Raw genomic sequence first — 18,774 nt, forward strand, 5'->3', positions numbered from 1 at the left:
AACGCACATTAAGGTAAGTTATTTTTCGATGTCACTTACTTTTTTTTTGTGTTAAAAAGCCGTGGTTAAGTTCTCTCAGCCAAAAAAAAAAAACGCATTTTTCCATATCTTTTTATAGTCGCATAGTTTTTCAGCTACGCCTCACAATGCTCATAATGTAAGATGGCGAAAACTCTTCGAAAACGGCTTAATTTAGTTTACTTTCAGATTTCAGTATTTCAGAAGCTGGGAAAGTCAGTCACCGGCAGTCATATATAAACACACCTATTTCACATTCGTTTAAGTTTCCGATTTATTGAGACAGTTTTGTAGCATACTAATTTGTGATGCAGTTTACTTCGTTCATATTCGTTTTACCACCCCACTGATAACTAGAAATGAGCAGGGGTGCTTCGCATCAGTCCTACGTTTTATTGTGTTCTTTTTTTTGTTTCGCCAATCTTTCTGTTCGCAGAAGCTACCAGAGTTCGAGGTGCCTGCAAAGAAACGAAAGACAGAGACTACAGCCCGTTGTCCGGACGCGCCCTTGCTGAAGCGGATAAAGATCGACCGTATGCATCAAGCTCCCGTTTCTCAAGTACGATTCAGCAATCTTGTGTAGACGTTTGTGTTTGAGACGCTACTGTCATATACTAACAGTATGTACTGTCAGCTGTCATATTCGAACTTTGAAACAGAAGGTAACGACAAACTAATATAAAAGTAATGTCCATTAATCATGGCAAGTAACGACACCGGTATTTCGTTGCATTTACAAAATGATAACGGAGCTCTGTGACGCGTTAGTTTTCGTCCAAGCTAACGAGTAACGCTATTTTGTTACTATAGTTTCGGTAACGGGCACAACAATGCTTTTTAGAAGCCACGATAAATGGATATAATATTTTCCTTTCATTTCGAATATTGAGTAGCTTCCATCGATGACCAGGACTTTGATTAAATTTTGTAATTGTGGCTAAACCATAGAAAACGGTACGTGGCCACGGAGAACAGAGTGAGCGTGACCCAAACCGGCCAGCTCTAGATCGGCGGTTTACAGGCGGAAAGAAAACGAATTTCGAGCAGCGAGTTGTGTTCTGGGCAGTTCGGCTCTGATATGTCCTGTACAAGAAAAAACCTTGGCGAGCATACATACCCGGTCTGCGTCCCTATAAGACAAGTCAGCCTAGGATGGAACACAGAAAGCGATGTGGTAACGGATGAAGCCATACTGCAAAGTTGCTGAATTACTTCGAAATGAGGTCACGAATTGCCTTCAAGCAGATTCGGGTGTACGTTTTGAAAAATCAGGGAACTCTAATGACCCATGGAGGGAGCATTATTACTCATGGGCTTGAAATTTTACAGTGTGCGCGCAATGCGCGTTATGTTTTTTTGGCGTGTTTTAAAATAAATCTAGTTTTTGAACCTGAGTGGTTCCCCTTGCATATTTCCGCGAGGGTTACTTACTTTAACGATATGATTACTTAGCCATCATCCACTTCGTCTAACATTTTACAATGAGAAAACGCAATGGCTCAACGCAAGTTAACTTTCGTCTGTCATATTGAGAATCAATATTCGATGAGAGAGACATAAATCCACGTATGGTAAAGCGAGATGAAGAACCACAGGTCACATAATTTCCAGCGATTTTACAGAGCGTCTCCCGCCTTGTGTGGCTTTATTTGTCTCACAGCAGTCTACTCAGAGTGCAAGCACTACATTATAAAAAAACAGCGCTCACAGAGCGGGACCACAAGAGAGAGTCACATAAAACACACAATCACTGTGTGTTCTATGTCTGTGTGTTCTACCTGTCCCTGTAATCTGCCCTGCACGTGTGTCTTTATAGTTTAGTTTATTGCCTTAGGGCGCAGCTCATAGGCGCCTGTTTCCGGGTTGAGCAGCGCCGTTGTCGGTTTCGGCGTTGGCGGCGCAACCACGCGTTGCATTATGGGACTCTTCCTATAACGACGTCACACGTGAGCTCATCTGTGACGCTATAAACTAAAATTGTTTCACCAGATTTAGCGGGGAGTGTTTTCCGTTAAATTTAGCAGAGAAATTAAAAAGATTTAGAATAACGTACGCACTTTTCGTGCAAGTTAAAGCAACACTTAGCGCTTGCGTTAGCGCATTCTACGGAAGATTGATTTGGAATAGCGTTTCTCCCTCGCGACGCAAAAGCCCGAACATCTCGCGTTTGCAACGCCACCAAGATACAATCACTATTTTTATCTTGGGGGGGGGGGGGGGGGGGGGGACCTCAGAGTAACATTTTAGATTTATTTAAACATGAGAATACGACGCAAGCGGTCGTTTGATCGTGGACCCCCGCTTCCGTCGCCTAGGCAAGAGGTGTCCCGTGTACCGGCCTTCGCAAACTGTGCCTTCGCCGAGATGTGTTCGCTCATTTGTTAGCATCAAGTTGCCGGTGATCTTTGCCGACCATCCTGGGTTTTTCAAAGCGAATGGAATGTCGTCCCATACTGAAAATCGAAGTCGCGAGGATGCTGCCGACGTCGCCCTCATGACGCCACCAAAGTAGCCGCAGCCATGATCCTAAAAGCAGCAACTTTTTTAACTGTGCTCGTCTTGGCTTTGGCCAACTTCTCGTCGCGAATCCTCCTTCAAGAAGCACAAAAACTCGTTGCGTACGCACGCGACTTCCGAGATATAGCGTACTCAAAAATAGCTCACGCAAAGCGCCAAACGTGGTTAGCGTTCCGCGCAGGCGTAGGGGCAAGGACGCTATTCTTTGCGTACGCAAAGCTTTAGCGTGCGCTATTCTAAAACTGCCTATTGTTCAGCTTAATTAAACGAAAAATTGTCCCAACAAATTTCGCTAAAAGTTTTCCCGCCAAATTCAGTGGCAAAAGTTTACACTCGTGGCATCAACCCTGACGTCACATGACGTCATGCTAAACTTAGCGGGAAAGTTTAGCGAAACTTTTACCGCCGAATGTAGTGGAAAAAGTTCCTCTCTATATTTGGAGGTGAAATTGACGTCACTTGACCTTAACACCAATTCAGTTTCCCCGCTAAACTGATTGAAAAAGTTTGGCAAAATATCACCGAAATTTAGCGGGAAATATAGCGAAAATCGCCAGATAAATGGGAGGGGAGCAGGAGAGTAGGAGGGGAAGGTACGGAGGGGGAGCAGGGGCATACCCTTCCCCCCTTATCCTCCTCTCCTCCTCCTCAAGAGCTGCGCTTTAATTCGGCATTACAGAGAGTTGTGAACGTCTTTCATTTTGAGAACGCAGCTCTGAGGCGCCCGTTTCCGGGTTCAGCGGCGTCGGCGTCGCCGTAACCGCGCATTGCAATATGGGACGTTTCTAATAATGACATCACACGTGACGCCACGTGCGACATCACAACGGTAAAATTTCCCGCTAAATTTAGACAAAAAGTGTTTCGCTATATTTGGCGGAAAATTTTTCCCATAAATTTAGAGGGAAAATGTTTCCGCTATACTTGGCGGGAAACTTTTACCCTCGTAACGTAACACTTGGCGTCATGTGCGACGTCAGTATAAAGGGACGTCACGCTTGCGGAAAAATTAAGCGGAAATGTTTCTGTTAAATTTAGCGGGGAGATTTACGTCACATGATCTCAACCCAATTCAGTTTCCCCGCTAAATTTAGCGAGACAATAGGGAGTTTTCGTAGACCGCGTTCTCCCCTCCGCTAAGCCCTCCGCAACGAAGAAGCCGCTACCGCGCCTGCGCGCCGATAGCCTTGGCTGTAGAAACCCGGATGTCGTAGCGGGTTGCGGAGAGCATAGCGGGACAGCGGAAACGATCTACGAAAACTGCCTAATCTTAGCTAAATTTCGCGCTAAATTTAGCGTCAAAATGCTGGTAAATTACTCAAAATTTAGCGCGAACATTTTCGCTTAATTTAACGAGAAATTTAGCGAAAATGTCCATCTAAAATTGAGGGGAGTAGAACAGGAGGATTAGGAGGGTCCGGAGGGGGAACAAGGACATACCCTACGTGCTACCTACCGATCCTCCACCTCCTCAAGAGTTGCGCTCTAATGCGGCATTACAGGGAGTTGTAAACCTCTTTCATTTTTGTTTTCTTGGTTTCGTACTAGTCTTGCAAATATTCGTGATGTGAATGTGTTTTTGTTCGTACTTTTCTTGTACGAACGTTGTTTCCCTCTCCCTTTCATACACCGCTTGTGTGTTTTATATGCCTTTCCCATTTTTCCCCATCTTTTGTGCTCTGTTTTTACCATGTCTCAATACCAACGTGCCAACGACATTCCACCAACCATTGGGGACACTTTTCTTAATGTAAGGATTCCTCGCTTTGTTTAAGCTAGAATCTGATTACACTTTTTCTTGCAATCAAGCGAAAACTGACACTTTTTTTTAAATGCGATTTTTTGTTCCTTTCTGTGTTCGTCGGCAAATAAAACGCCGGAAAAGAAAGAGCAGAAGTTGGCGAGGAGAAGAGAAGAAAGGTGGGTTGGTTCTCCTACGATCAAGGGATGAGTGAGAAAGCGAGGTTTGTCTCAGTTTATTCAATAACATATGACCCTCTAAAAAGACTTAAAATGCTATTTGTTTTGGTGTGGTCTGCAGGGAAGCACAGCAGAAGCATGTTTGTGAGGGTAAAAGCGCTAAAAATAACGGACGAGTAAAAGAAACGAACAACACAGAGCGCTACTTGCAATCTGTGTTGTTCGTTTCTTTTACTCGTCCGTTGTATTTAGCGCTTTTACCCTCACAAACATAGGTCACCAACTATCCCAAGTGCATACCCTTCTACAGCAGAAGCAGTTCACTTTTTGTTACAAGATAATTATGTTACGCATCCTATAAAGAATTAGTAGATCATGTCGTTATCCAGCCGCTCACAGCCAACATGTCAGTTAATACTTTGTAGTCCTTAAGTTAATTCGCGAACTGAGGCGAATAGGGGTTGCTCAGGCTCTCATTCAACAAAGATATTTGAATATAAAAAAATATGGAACAACAAAGGGTACGCCCTGAATAAGTTTGAACGCTGAGCTAGTTGGTAGTCTGAACACAATGTAGGTAAAACAGCGCAGAACGACAAAGGACTAGAAGGAAAGAGCAACCAAATTAGCACCCGCGCGGACTAGCAACTAAAGCTTTTATTACAGAAAACATAAAAAAGCAATAACATAAGACAACAACCTTCACATGCGCAAACATTTCTGCCTCATCACATAGGGCGCCGGTCATCCACGTGCCACGTGCTTCCCCCCCCCCCCCCCCCTTTTTTTCGAATCCCGGAGAAAAGGTCACCGGAGAAAATCTCACCGGAGATAAGCTCACCGGAGAAAAGCTCACCGGAGAAAAGCTCACCGCAAAACCTGCGGATGCGGAGAAAAGATCACCGGCCATTGAGCGTATGCGAAGAAAAGCTCACTGATTTTTTTTCTTCTTTTTATGTGGAGGCTATTGGATCATGCATAACATATATCAATTTATTATCATTAAAATTTGTCAGCTTTGCAAAAAAGAAAATGTCCTTTTTGTAGTATTTGTTAAGCTTATTGGGTATATTGCTCCCAAATTAATAATTGCGGGCGAGTGTTTTCTGTGGCTTACTCTGTAGGCAACGAAAGCCCAACTCAAATTTGTATGAACTTGAAGAACAGAAAAAAGTTCGAAAACTTAATAATGTCTGCCTAACACCTAAAAATCAAAACTGTAAATGCCGAAGATCCGAAAGTACATGCGCGCAACAACGCGGTGTTTGAAATTCTTTTTGAAGCTTTTGTTAATTTTTGAAAATAAGACAAAACAGTCAGCAGGATATCAAAATATTTTTCTTTCAGGGAGAACCACGTTATCTAGCCGTTAGTGCTGGTGTTTCTGCACGTTGCCTTTGTGTGATAGTGCCTTTCTACGGCGAGGCACCCATGACCTTCAGAGCTGCACACTGGCACCGTTGTTACTCGTGACCTATATAAGAAGTAGTCTTCTGTAAGGTGGCGAATAGGGCGAGTTGGTAAACGTTACACCATGATAAAAACCACTCAAACGACGACGACGGAGTGAAGACAACAAACACGACAGGACGAATCTGTTCTCGCAACTAAAGTTTTGTTAGTGAATTTAAAAGAAAAAAAAAACAGCGTAGCCGACTGATTACATCAATGAACACATACTTATCTATAAGGCACTACACAATATTTGAAACTGAAACGGTTCACACACCGCTATTCATATTACCTCGCAAAGAACAAACATCTTTATCTGAAAGAGCTACCGATGGCACCTTGCCAGTTGTCAATAAATTGTTTTTTATTCTACCGGTGTACGATGTTCTGATTTTGTACCCTTGCGGCTTCATTAATATACAGAATGGGTGTTTACTAATTTCTGATGAATTAGTAAATATGCCCAATGAACTTAAAGAATACTGCAAAAAAAGTAGACATATTTTTAATGAGGTGACGAATGCGAATTATGTTAAATTACAACGTTTGATGCAGAATCCGCTAAGTTAAAAAAAAAAGATCGGTGAGCTTTTTTCCGCATCCGCTCAACAGCCGCGGTGAGCTTTTCTCTGTATCTGCCGGTTTTTCGGTGAGCTTTTCTCCGGTGAGCTTATCTCCGGTGAGCTTTTCTCCGGTGAGCTTTTCTCCGGTGAGCTTTTCTCCGCCGCCCTTTTTTTTCCATTGTCGAAGTCAAAAACATCTCAACATCTCTTTCACAGGCAGCGTCACCGACGGCTAGCTGATGCACTGCGCCCTGCCTTGCTGACTCATCACCTTTGCCCTATGTGGTGAGGCAGAAAGGTTGGCGCATGTGTAGATTGCTTTCTTGTTTACTTTTTATGCTTTCTGTGGTGAAAGCTCTAGTGGCGAGTCAGCGCTTGTCACGTCTTGATTGTTCCTTCCTCCTAGTCTTTCGTTCTGCGCTGCTTATCTACATCATGTTGAGCCTACACCAACTAGCCCAGCTTGCAACTTTGGTATAGTTGATAGTCGTTATTATGTTAAAAAGAAACAGCGCAAAAGACAAGGACAAAAGAAGAACATACACGACAGGAAAAGCGCTGACTCGCAACTACTCGCTCTTTTACTTATAAAAAATAAGGAAAAAAACACTCAAAGCGTAGATTCACTGTAGAAAAAAAAAAAAGAAAACAAGCAACGCATCACACAATCACACGCGCAACTTTCACTCGTGGTAGTTTCTCACTACGGCACGCGCTGGCTCTTCAATGTCATTTTCAGAAACTCCAGTTTGTTTTTTGACAACGCCAATGACGCCACGCTTACACGCATTTTCGCCCCACTGTGAATGTGAAATGCCTCAAGCACTTCGCATGTCATCTTTTAATTGTGCCGTCCTAAAAGTGTGGGGGAACAAAGAAACGGTTCGCACAGCCACTCTTTACAGTGAACCGACAGGTTCACTGTTAAGTCACTGTGCCCCATGTTCTATCAAAGAAGGCGCCATGAACATGCCCACAAGGTCTGTGGGCATGTGCAAAGGCCTTTTGTTATGTATACACCGAGGTGGGGGGGCAACAAACGAATTAGAGCGACTCGCCAATAGTGACATCACTGAATATCACGTCCTGCGGCGCACCTTAGACGGATTGTTTAACTACAATCCATATTCCCTATATGGGCAGTTCACTATAAACGAACTTGGGATACGAATACGAATATGAGTGAATGGATAACAAAGTGAACCCACACAAGAGCCACGGCAGCGGTCGCACCTTCTTCAAGTAGGTTGTGTTCAGAAAGGCACTCAACATTTGGGGACGCTTTGTTTTCATTTTGAGAGGTCCTCCTATTTGCTGTAGGTTTCCTGTCCTGTTCTCTGCTTATCAATGTTCGCTAACAGACAGTGTTCGCGAGAGCAATAAGTGACGGACTGACCACAAAAAGAAAAGAAACGAAAGAAAACCTTGACGTTTTGCGGTAGCGGGTTCAAACATACAAAAAGCAAAACTTTTTCTTTTTTTGTCTGTTATCATTTTTTTTTGTTTATTATTTTCTCGACACTCAAGTCTGCATTGTTGTTGTAGGTCGTTTACCGGTCTGCGTTGAGCCTCAGTGTGGCAATCTTGACTTCCGAAAGAAACACCCCTTTTGTATGAGGATTTTTTGAAGGAATATCTAGGACACAAAAGGCGCCATTCGGAAAGGGGAGGGGGAGAACCTTCATTGTACGAGCTTTGGGCTAAAATATGAGTCACAATTGCCATTTCATGGGCTCAATGAAAGTCACCGTAGCTAATCTGAGCTAGCAACAGGATTTTGTAGATCGAAAGAATGCTCACGTTTCCTCGTGCCACGCCCACGGTACTTCAAACCCAACAACTCGGAAAATGGTTGAATGTCAAAAATGTATTTGAGCTAATGAGTACAAGATACTCGGAATTGTAATTAAAATTGAGTATCAAACACTCTCGATCAAGAGTATTTGCAAGATACCAAGATACTTAAAAAAGTATTTAAAATACTGTATCTTGAGTAGAGCATTTCAGATAGGCACAAGTCTGCTCCTAGTAAAGCACCTTCATATTTTCGAAAGTAGCGCAAGCTGCGTCGATACACGAGGTACGTGCAACGTGCAGCTTTTGAAAATATCCTGACACCACAGCGCAGCACTAAGCTAGATTTCAGACGCCATGTTCTAACCAGAAGTTGCGCAGGGCACGTGTCTGGAGCATTTCTACAACAATGAATGGCGCCACTTTTCCCAGATTAAAGGGGCTTTAGCTTCTGGTAAAGCCCCTTGATAAACACGCCAACCACTGATTTTGAAACGTGCAAGACACGCACCACGAGCGGGTGCTCCACCGCCATTCTCTTCCAAGGGCCGCTCATTTCAGTGCAACGCCGGCGTTTGCTTCCAAGGGCGTTCGAGACACGGGCATTGTGCACTGGCGCATTTGACGCTACTTATGAGATAAATGCAGCGACATCGAGGGGCTTTAGCTCGCAGAGAATAGCTGTGTTCTCGGAGCCTATCATTCAGGCAGCGTCCCGCCTGCCCAACGCAGTGCAGCCACAGAAAAGCGGTAATCTAAACACTACTACCATAGCGCATGGAACCATCGGATTAGCAGGCTTCTCACAACACTTGTGCCCTGCTATTTCCCTACAATTCGCGTTAACTCTTAAACAAACCTAACCTTTTTTTTTTCTTTTTTGCGGGGCAGAAAAAATTTAATAACTTCCATAGTGGCTGCAACTTTTTTTTTAAGTGTGTGACACCCTGTGTAATTAAGAAATTGAAGGTAAATGTTCAAGAGCCCTCTGCCTGGTTAGAAATAGACATTAGGCGAAAAATAGAGACTCTGATCAAAATTTTAATAAACAGTAACCCGACGTTTCGAAACCAGCTCGGTCTCTTCTTTATGTGGGAGTGAATGAAAGAACCGCCACTCACTTGTGAAAAAGGGACCAAACTGGTCTCGAAACGTCGGGTTTCTGTTTAAGAAACTTTTGGATGGAGAACCTATCTTTGGCTTAAATAAGAGATAACGACTGGTCTCTTCCGTTCTGTGACAACCGCTATGAAAGACCTGCATTTTTTCAGCCCCGCAAGATTTTGTGGCAGCGCCTACCACCGTGGCGTGTCTTCAAACCTGCCGATCTTGATCCATAGAATACAACAGAGCTTGGATAAAGTCGACATAAGCGCGCTAAGCCATTTCAGTTCAATCGGCGGTGCGCACACGTGGCGAAATTGGCGAGGTCGCCCGGCCGGCCGAATCGTCGAGATGCATCTGTTCGGATGCGTCGGTTCTTTACGCGGGATTATGACGGCTCGAATACCCTTACCTCGCGTAGATAGGAGTGTGGAGATGGGACAAATCGAAATCACCGATATCGATCCTGAGCTCAAGAACGACAAAAAGAACGATAGAGAAATTCCGAGAAAGTAAGGAGACGCAATGTTGGGGACGTTCATTTTGCTGAGTCGATCTTTTTTTCCACTGCATGCTGCCGGCGATATTTTTTTGTGTGTGCAATATAGTAAGAACAGATTATGAAACGACCACGGGATTCATGGTGTGCCACATGTTTGTGTTTATTTAAAAGAGCAGCAGGAATCTGAGCCCACTGCCCCCGGGGCGGCTGATAGCTACGGGACGGTGGCCACCGGGGACCTCTTCTTTATATGGGTTATGGACACCGCTAATGCGGTCGACTTGTGTTACGTGTTTCTCCGGCATCTAGTAAGCGACAGTAGTTACCGTCTCCGGCGGGTCTCTCCAAATATGTAAGTTCATCTTCCGCTCGCCGATTCGTAGCGGGGCCCACCGAGCGGACCTTGGCCGCCATAGCGGATTTTGCTCAGCGCTGCGCATCTAGAAACGGAATTCACTCTTTGGCAAGTAAAAAAAAAGTTCTACAAATGCAGAGACCTCAAAAGATCCGTACTCCTCATAGTTCAAGGAAAATAGGTTGCACCAAATACGATATAGCTTTGCCAATACTGGAAACTCCTCCGAAAACCTATGGGAGCGGCGGCGAACGTGACAGTGGCGCCTCTAGCGGACTCGGAGTCTACGGAAGCGGACAACGGAATGGAAAAGTATAGGCTTCGCGACGTCCTCAAGCTTTGGGAGCCCCGTTTCTTCACCCCTTCAGCTGAAACAATTCATTACGGTCAACCCGTTTGCAAAGCGGAATCCACTGATTGCAACTGCAACGACAAACATATGACAACGCGCGCATAAACGAAGATAGAGCAGTTTATTTAGAGGTCTCAAACGACACTCAGGGGGATCGCACGGGTTTGAAGCGCATCTGGGAAGCGGAAAAAAGGCGTTTAGCCACTCGAATTACATAGTAAGAAGTTACTGTTTATCCTCACAAAGTGCGTTGTCACAATTGTTTACCTGAATAGGTGATTATTAAAAGGTGCGCCAACAATGTGTTAAAATTACCAGAGCAAGCGCACCCGCCTCTGCATCATATACAAAAACAAAAAGTAACGAGAAAAATGACTGTGCAACCACTTTCCGAACTTTGCAGAAAAGATGGGGTCCTCATCCCAGACGAAAATAAAAATAAATGGAGAACAGTCGCGAACAACGGCCGGCGATTGCAACGAAGAAGTTAGAAGATGATACAAAAATACAAATCACCCAGCAAAGACCTTCAACGACGACGATCGCACGGGGCGTCGGCTGAAAATTAGCAGGTGGTGCTCGTCCTCCGTATCGAGTCCTCCACAACAAACAAAGCGGAAGCAACACGAGGAAACTATTAAAAAAAAAGTTTCACGATTTTTTTTTTTTTTTAGCTGCACGTAACACGTTTGTTTTTTTGCTTTCGGGGCGTTGGTAGCAACTAAGAACAAAAGAGCTGCAATCGGCTGCGTGCTAGCAGTGTGTGACCTTTTTTGCTTTCGCTTTTCTTTTCCCAGTGACTTTGGCAGGTTGTTTGTTTGCTCGCTGGCGCAGCAGTTCAAAAGTACATTCCAGTACTCGTTGGCGTGCATGTCCAGGCAATCCTTGCACACCGTGCCTTGGTTTTGAGTGTCGATCAGCGGCCTCAAGTGCGTTTTCAGCTGAACTTTTGTTTGGTGAAATATTTGTCTGTTGACGCGTCAGTGGCGATTTCGAAGCCAGACTTGGATAGCTGGTCCAGTTTATTTTGAAGTAATTTAATTACTCACGTTTGTTCGGTCTTCGGCAAGCGGAAGAAGGATTTTCCACCACATCAGAAAAACTTGTTTTCGCAGTGGAATGGCAGGCACATGGCATGCCTGCCATCTCCAAGTATGCGCTGGTGTATGCCCGAAGGCGGCGGGTTGATCAACCACCTATGACACATAGCAGACGTGACCGCGTACTCAAAAACAATCCAAATAGAAATGTTTAACGGACTTACAGTTTTTAATATATTTATTAGGTATCAAAAAGTACATATGAAGATTTCGGATCAGAAACTCAATCGAAGGCGAACATAGGAGGTTATATTAGACGACAGGGGAAAAACAACAACAACAACAACAAAGTTGCAGACGGCCCCCCAAATGTCCAGGCATAGCGCAGCAGACGAACCGGTGGTTGTAAGCGACGAAGCGAAGGAAAGAAAGTAAAAACTGAGCCAAACAAGGCAAAGCAAAATACGCGATGTTTCGAACGTCAAGTAAGCACAAGAAAGAAAAAAGCAAACAAAAAAAAAAACAAAACATAAACGCAGGAGGAAGGAAGACAACGACGGCGTACCGTCGCCTCAAACGTAAAAAGAAAGTAGACTTTAAAAAAAGGAAGGAGGTGCACGACCGTCCATCGGGTGTTCTTTTTTGTAACCCCGCTTTTATTAGTTTCAGTAATAGCATCAGATTTGCATGCGCACAATCGTATTATTCCAGAGAATACTGACATCGCAGTAACGTACGTGGTTCGAAATTGCCTTTTGCTTCTTCATCCGGAGACGAACGGAATATAGCCAGCTCGCCTAGTCGACGAAACGGTTTTAAGCAATACAGTCATGAGAAATTGAAATTGCAACAACAAAAAGAACTGATTGATATGCACAGTAAAGTTGAAACGTAGCAATGTTCTAAAACATTTGTTTACATTGCCCTTTTCCAAGAAACATGGTGAAGGTACATTCGTGTGTCGACTGGCAGACATAAGTTCCGAGTCTTCTGATGGAATGTTTTCTTCCGGAGAGCCCGAAAATCGCACCATAGAAGCTGTAACATCTTTCCCTCGCGAAGAAAAAGTCCTTGACTCATGAGGTGGAATCTACTTTTTAACATTCAAAGTACCGAATATCCGTGACAATTTTTTTTCATTGCTCACCTCGCACGGAGATAGGCAAAACCAATGCATTGTGGAGAATTCGTCTGCTAGTGGAGACTCCGAGCTCGCCAGGGGCGCTGCGATCACTTTTCGCCCGCGATCCGCGGGAGTTGCCACTATTGGCTTACATGGTATTTGGTTGCACTGATCTAGCTGTCCTCGCAGGACCTCGTTGACAGCTTACGACATGTTTGATCTAATTGTAAGGGAACATTCTTACAGCTTCCTTGGCTCCCATAGGCAAAAAAGCGATGGGACATCTGGTGACCCGGACCATGTTTCTAACATATGTAATTATTAATTTAAGCGCGCACAATGTGGCGGCCTCTACCCTGCCTTTAAAATATTAAACGTCAGGATGTTTCAAATGTCAACAAAAACCGTGCTGTTACTTGGGTGTCTTCAGACAAGCGTGACGTGGACGTCATTTCAAGCAAAAGAAACGACGCTGAGCTGCTCGAAAAAAAAAAATGATATGCTCCTGGGACTGCCTTTGCGAGGTACACTCCAAAAGTTAAAATAATTGCCTCGGCAGCCGCGTCAAACTTTAACCTTTCAGCCATGGTTTTATAAGGAGAAACCAGCGCTGAGCGCAGGTAACTGGCCTGCGGCGAGACGTCAGTCTTTACGCAATCGTTTCTTTCTTTACTCATCCTCAGACGTCTGCGGCAAGACGTCATTTTTTTGCCGTCAGGTTGTTTGCCTTATTTTGGTGAAAATAACGGTTTGACGAAAACCTCGTAGGTATAGAAGCGCTATAGTAAAAGACTCATGTCATAAGTCGCTTGAGCAAAATCAAATTAATAGAGCGTTTTAGCGAACCGTTTTTCGCTCCGATCCGACAAACCGCGTCCTGATAGTGTCACCACATGACGTTCCGCCAATGCGTTTTCGCTTCTTTCACAGCATAAAACTCCCTTTAACGATAAAGAACTAACAGGCTAGACATTTTCGTGAAATGAGTAGCTTTGCGGTACTTGAACTGTGGTGAATGACTCTATTGCTCAGATAGATCGTATATATAAAAAAAAAACATGATTAGGAACAAAAAACACGTCCTAGACATAGGTGTTCACAAAACGTTTGCGACGCTTCTTAACATGTTCTAATTTTCCTCAGCCAAGTGGTGCCTGCCGCTCCGTTTTATACAACGCGAAACGCTGGGTATGCATCCTTTTCGGGGCATGTATTTTTTTTTATTTTCATTTGTGTGTCTACCGCTCATTTTAGACGATATTAAAATTTTGAAAATTTTATTTATCTTGTTAATCTCCTTAGCGCTTGCAATAATGCCCCGTCGACATTGGTTTCCAGAGCATTGTTTTGGTTTTCTCTCGATGGTGTTGCTTTCTCATCGATAACACGTTCAAAATCGTCAGAAAAACTTCTACCACATGTTTCACATGCGACGAAAATCAGCCCTTTTGCTACCAATACTTCCTAGAAACAAAAAGTCTAAGTGCTGAATTTTCCTGCATCACTAACGCAGGCCCCCGTATGTCAGAGATTAAACGCGACTGTGGCGTCAGCGTACGGCTAGGAGTCGTGTCCTCACTGACTAGACACGAGTTCTAACCGAACACCTACGCAGCACTCGTCCCTAATCTGTGGCCTCCGTTAGTAACGTAGAATGATGCAGCACTTAAGGTTTCCACTCTTAGAGGTGTTGCTCCAACCGGGATCATTACTTCGTGTTCGGCCGTACCGGGACTGAGTGTACCGACGACCGGTTTCGGGAACTGCTCTTAACTATATGTGCACAAACGATGGAACATAAAATCTTGCAGGTCGTCCTGCACATATATTTGGCGACATGGTGAGTGAGCTGCCGGGAGGGAAAAAGTATTGCTGTATGAACCGCAGGGTCACGACCCTCGAAGGGCAGGAAAATTCCCGTTATTTCAGAAAAGCGAAAATAATTGTTTCAACAAAGAAGCAGGCCGCAGTGACAGTAAACAAAAGCAAAAATGTGTTAGAAACTGTTCTAACCAAGGAGCTACTCGGAGCAATTATATATATCATAAATAAAAAAGCTTTTGAGGGTGAATTATTCTTTAAATTACGTGATTTCGAATTCATAATAAAACAAACAGAAAAGTGAGAAAAAAACACATTCAAAAAATATAAACCCGAGACTATTTAATCCCATAAATTTTTGTAGTTGACAGTGACGCTTCAGACTACAGGCCACTATGGCAGAAGAAATTGCGATCAAGATGTGGAGGTATATATGAATCTCTTTAGCAGATTAATTATTTACCTTCAAATTCATACGGCATTACGAAAAGAAGTGGTAGAATAAATCACCGAGAATGTTATAGCAAAATAAACACGTGAACCAATTGAAAGCCGTTTTGCCATGAATGATTGCAGTTTAAGGGGTAAGTGGGGGAGAGGGGGGGCGGTTTATTTCACAGGCGTGGGGGGAATAAACCAGTAAAACAACTGCTCTGTACGACATATAAAAGCATCAAATTTCTTTCGGTGATCTATGCGATTAGCAATTAATGGGGTTTTTCGTAGATAATGAAGCAGTGAACGATATTGGTAAATTTGGTGAACCACAAATAAAGGCGAATACTGCTTCCGCAAATCTAGATTCGGTAATGACGATGAACGTTTCATAAAGGTAATATACACTGCAGTTGTAGTAATGACGTGTGATGTGTGTGGATTTGTTTTGAACAGATTATAATCCTAAAATGAGGTATTCCTTGCCAAGTTACCAGTCGTCAGCTGCGGAATCAAGTGAAGATCTTACCAGTGACTTATAGAGAGGAAGTATAAGGCATGAAGCTTAAAATGTCGCGTTAATTGTTTTTAGTTTATTGCGGTTTTCCACAGAAATAACCTTACGCTCAGCTTACCACGTTCTCAAAGCGGAATTATTCTGCAATTCATCCAGATCTTTTTTTTTTTTTTCCTGTGAGCGGAAGACCATTTTTGTGATCGACGTGAGCACGTGTTTTCAAGTCATTACATGACGATTTTATCGGGAGGTCACTCGAATAATGGAAGATTAAAATCTGTTTCTGAAAAGTCTATAACCTTTTACCGCGCCGCAAAAAAAGGTGGGCAACATTTTTAAGCGGCGGGCAACATATTATAGCCTTGCCTGAAAAGTCCATCACATTTGACTGGTGATACATGAGTCATAGGGCAACCCTTTGCCCATTCGACCAGTCAAATGCGATGGATTTTTCAGGCAAGCTGATAGCCTTATCAGACGTGGCTCGAGGCACGCTCGAAGACACGGACAAAAACAGTGTTATGTCGGTAATGAAATTATTCAGCTATACGCAAGACTCCTGGATAGTAGTACAAGTAGGCGATAACTTCTCAGTAGTAAAATTACATAATACAAGAAACCACGTCTGCAAATATTTGAGCCAAGCCTTATATGTGTCATTACACGAAGAGGGGTCGGCCTTGTGCCCGAAAGATGGACATAAGAGTACGCCATCAAGCATGCGTCGCTCAAGGTCAAAGCGGACGCGCCTCAGGAATTAAACACAAAGAAGGGCACAGCAACGCAGATACTTTGCTCTGGAAGCCGCAATGCCGGTGGGGGGGGGGGGGGGGGGGGGGGGGGGGTGCGGGGTGCCGCGTCTGCGCAGTGGTGGAGCGTGATGTCACCGCCGGAACACCGTGTGCAAAAGAAAACGTGGCACTCTGCTTGTAGGATCGCGCTCCGTATAGGTATGCTTTCGCATTCCTACACGTAAGCAGAGTTAAGTGTCTTCAGCGTGCTTTTTAATCCCGCTTTGTCAAGGCGGATGGCCGAAAACATCTTCGCCGCTATATTTCTTATCCGAACTAGGAAGACAGAAAATTCATATTAAATACCGACGTTTTTTTTTATTTTTTTTTAAAGGCTGTCAAGTATGCCGATGTTCTACGAAATTTGAAAAAAAAACAGCAGTTAACCTTGAGCTAAAATAGATGGCACCGCAAAAACCAAAACAGAAATAAGTAAATTTATTCCGTTCAAAATTGATAGGAGAGAGCAGAGGGAATAGGACAGAATCGCAATCTAATAAGGCCACGACTACGTCTTTATCAATTGATTAGGCTACGACGAGTCTGCCGTCGTAATCACTTGGAACAAATTAATAGTTAAAAAATCGAATACGTTAGAGATACGAGAAATGTATAGCTTAGATACATATATAGTTTGCACTTGCAGATTATCTGGGTGTTCTGGTTGTATATTTTCAATTAACGTATACTCCAGTTAAATATTTTACTTAGAAGGTTTTTCTTTTTGTATGAAAGAGAGATGCAGAAATATTTCATTGTTTGCGTTATGCTTTCCTGTAGAAGTGGTATGTTGTTTGCTAAATGATAATGACTGCGAAATGCACAATGAACAATGGCTTCTTCTCTAAAACTGCGAAAATGTTTCAAAAGCCGGGTAAATCCATGATTCAAAAATTTTACTCCGACTTAGCATAACTGCATTGACGGTGGCCGTTTCGTTGTCCCTGCGCCTTGAATAGCAGTTTTTGCGTCTGACTTGCTCCATAATCATACGAGAAGAAAAGGGTACTCACGTATAAGAAACGAAATCGGCTGAGCTACGAAGATGCCAGAAAACACCATTCCTCTAAGGCAAGGGGATATTTTATACACAGGTGGTTTCTAAAACGATGGGCCCAGCAATTGGCCGTTATCTCGTAAATAAATAATAAACCGTAAGCAATTGAAAATGCACTTAAAGTTGTATTGACGGATTACTGACTTTAAAGGACACTCTCAGTGAGTGGTCACCAAGCTTACCATAAATTGAATAACAAAAAATAAGTGTTTTGAACCTTCATATTGCTTGGCATCGAAAGAATATGACATTGATTTTTGTGAGAAACGCATTTGAGGCAAATTAATGACGCAAAATAAACTACAATTTGTTGAACTTTAAGATCCAAGGAATCATGAAGCATAAAAATAATAATAGCAATAAAGTTTTACAAAACATACTTGCTCAAAATATTTTAAGAATCAATATCAATCTCATTTACTAAGTCTATTTAATTAAAAATGACACTACTCACCGCAATTGACGTTTACGCAAATAATGGCGCAAAGAAACGCCAACCCATAAACTTCCAGCATAGTGAGTAACGTCTGTAATACAAAAACAGCACAATGAAATTGTACTTGAGTAAAGGTTTTGTGTGTACGTTACGAGTTCACGTTCTCTATTTTTTTTAATATTTCGGTCATTGAATGCGTAAAAAAATCAAAGCTTCAAAAAGAAAGGTCTACATGCCGCGTCGGTTCATTTACTTACCTCAAGATCCAACGATTTCTAATTTTACAACGTGTAATATGACGTCAGAGGCATATTGAAGGATAATTTACTAAAAAACAAAACTTCCACCAGACAAAACTCTATCACAATTATAGAGGCCAGTTAGAAAATGTTCAGTATGCATTGCACCTAAATCTAAAGAGAAAAATTAATGGATCAAGTTTACTTCGACTTTTTTTTTCAGACAGCGTTTTTTATGACAAAAAGTCAAAGCAGCAAACCAAAGAAAAAAATTAAAAATTCGTAGAGTCAAACTTTGTGTAAGGGTGTAAGTAGTCCCGCTATGAAAACGAAGCGTCGGTTAGAGATACATTTTCATATATTCCTCTAAACACCTCGGTGAAGGCCACACGACTCCCACTCATAAAAGCCGGCCAAGTCAACAAGCTTCGCGGTGCGTGAAACCGCTGGCCGGAAATGCCGGTAGTCACGTTCACTGCCGTTTGAAACCAATGCGGAACATAGGATCTCGGTATATTTTTGAAAAAATAAGCACTCTATTTATATATTTATTGCTTTTAAAACTAACAATGAAGCTAAATGAAAGAGTAGCGCGGCATGGAGAAACAATTTCATAACTAATATTTCACACGTCAATCATCTCTCCAGCCAAGGATAGCCGAGAAATAGTGCCCAGCTCCATACGTACCTGAGCGGGGCCTAGAAGGGGTTACAGCCTCCTAAATTACGTCTTACTGT

At 43.0% G+C, this 18,774-nt stretch overlaps 1 protein-coding gene across 1 annotated transcript in view; it reads right to left on the reverse strand.

Moving 5' to 3' along the window:
* LOC120844784 overlaps window positions 1-17,876 on the reverse strand; it is a 66,748-nt gene extending 48,872 nt beyond the window's left edge. Inside the window, exon 1 of the mRNA XM_040216737.1 lies at window positions 17,816-17,876. Coding sequence (XP_040072671.1) covers window positions 17,816-17,876 — 61 coding nt within the window. The remainder of the gene's footprint in view (window positions 1-17,815) is intronic.
* Between the last annotated feature and the right edge of the window lie 898 nt (window positions 17,877-18,774).

Source organism: Ixodes scapularis, unplaced genomic scaffold (assembly GCF_016920785.2).
Source record: "Ixodes scapularis isolate PalLabHiFi unplaced genomic scaffold, ASM1692078v2 PGA_scaffold4__175_contigs__length_147842914, whole genome shotgun sequence".
Classification (NCBI taxonomy): domain Eukaryota; kingdom Metazoa; phylum Arthropoda; class Arachnida; order Ixodida; family Ixodidae; genus Ixodes; species Ixodes scapularis.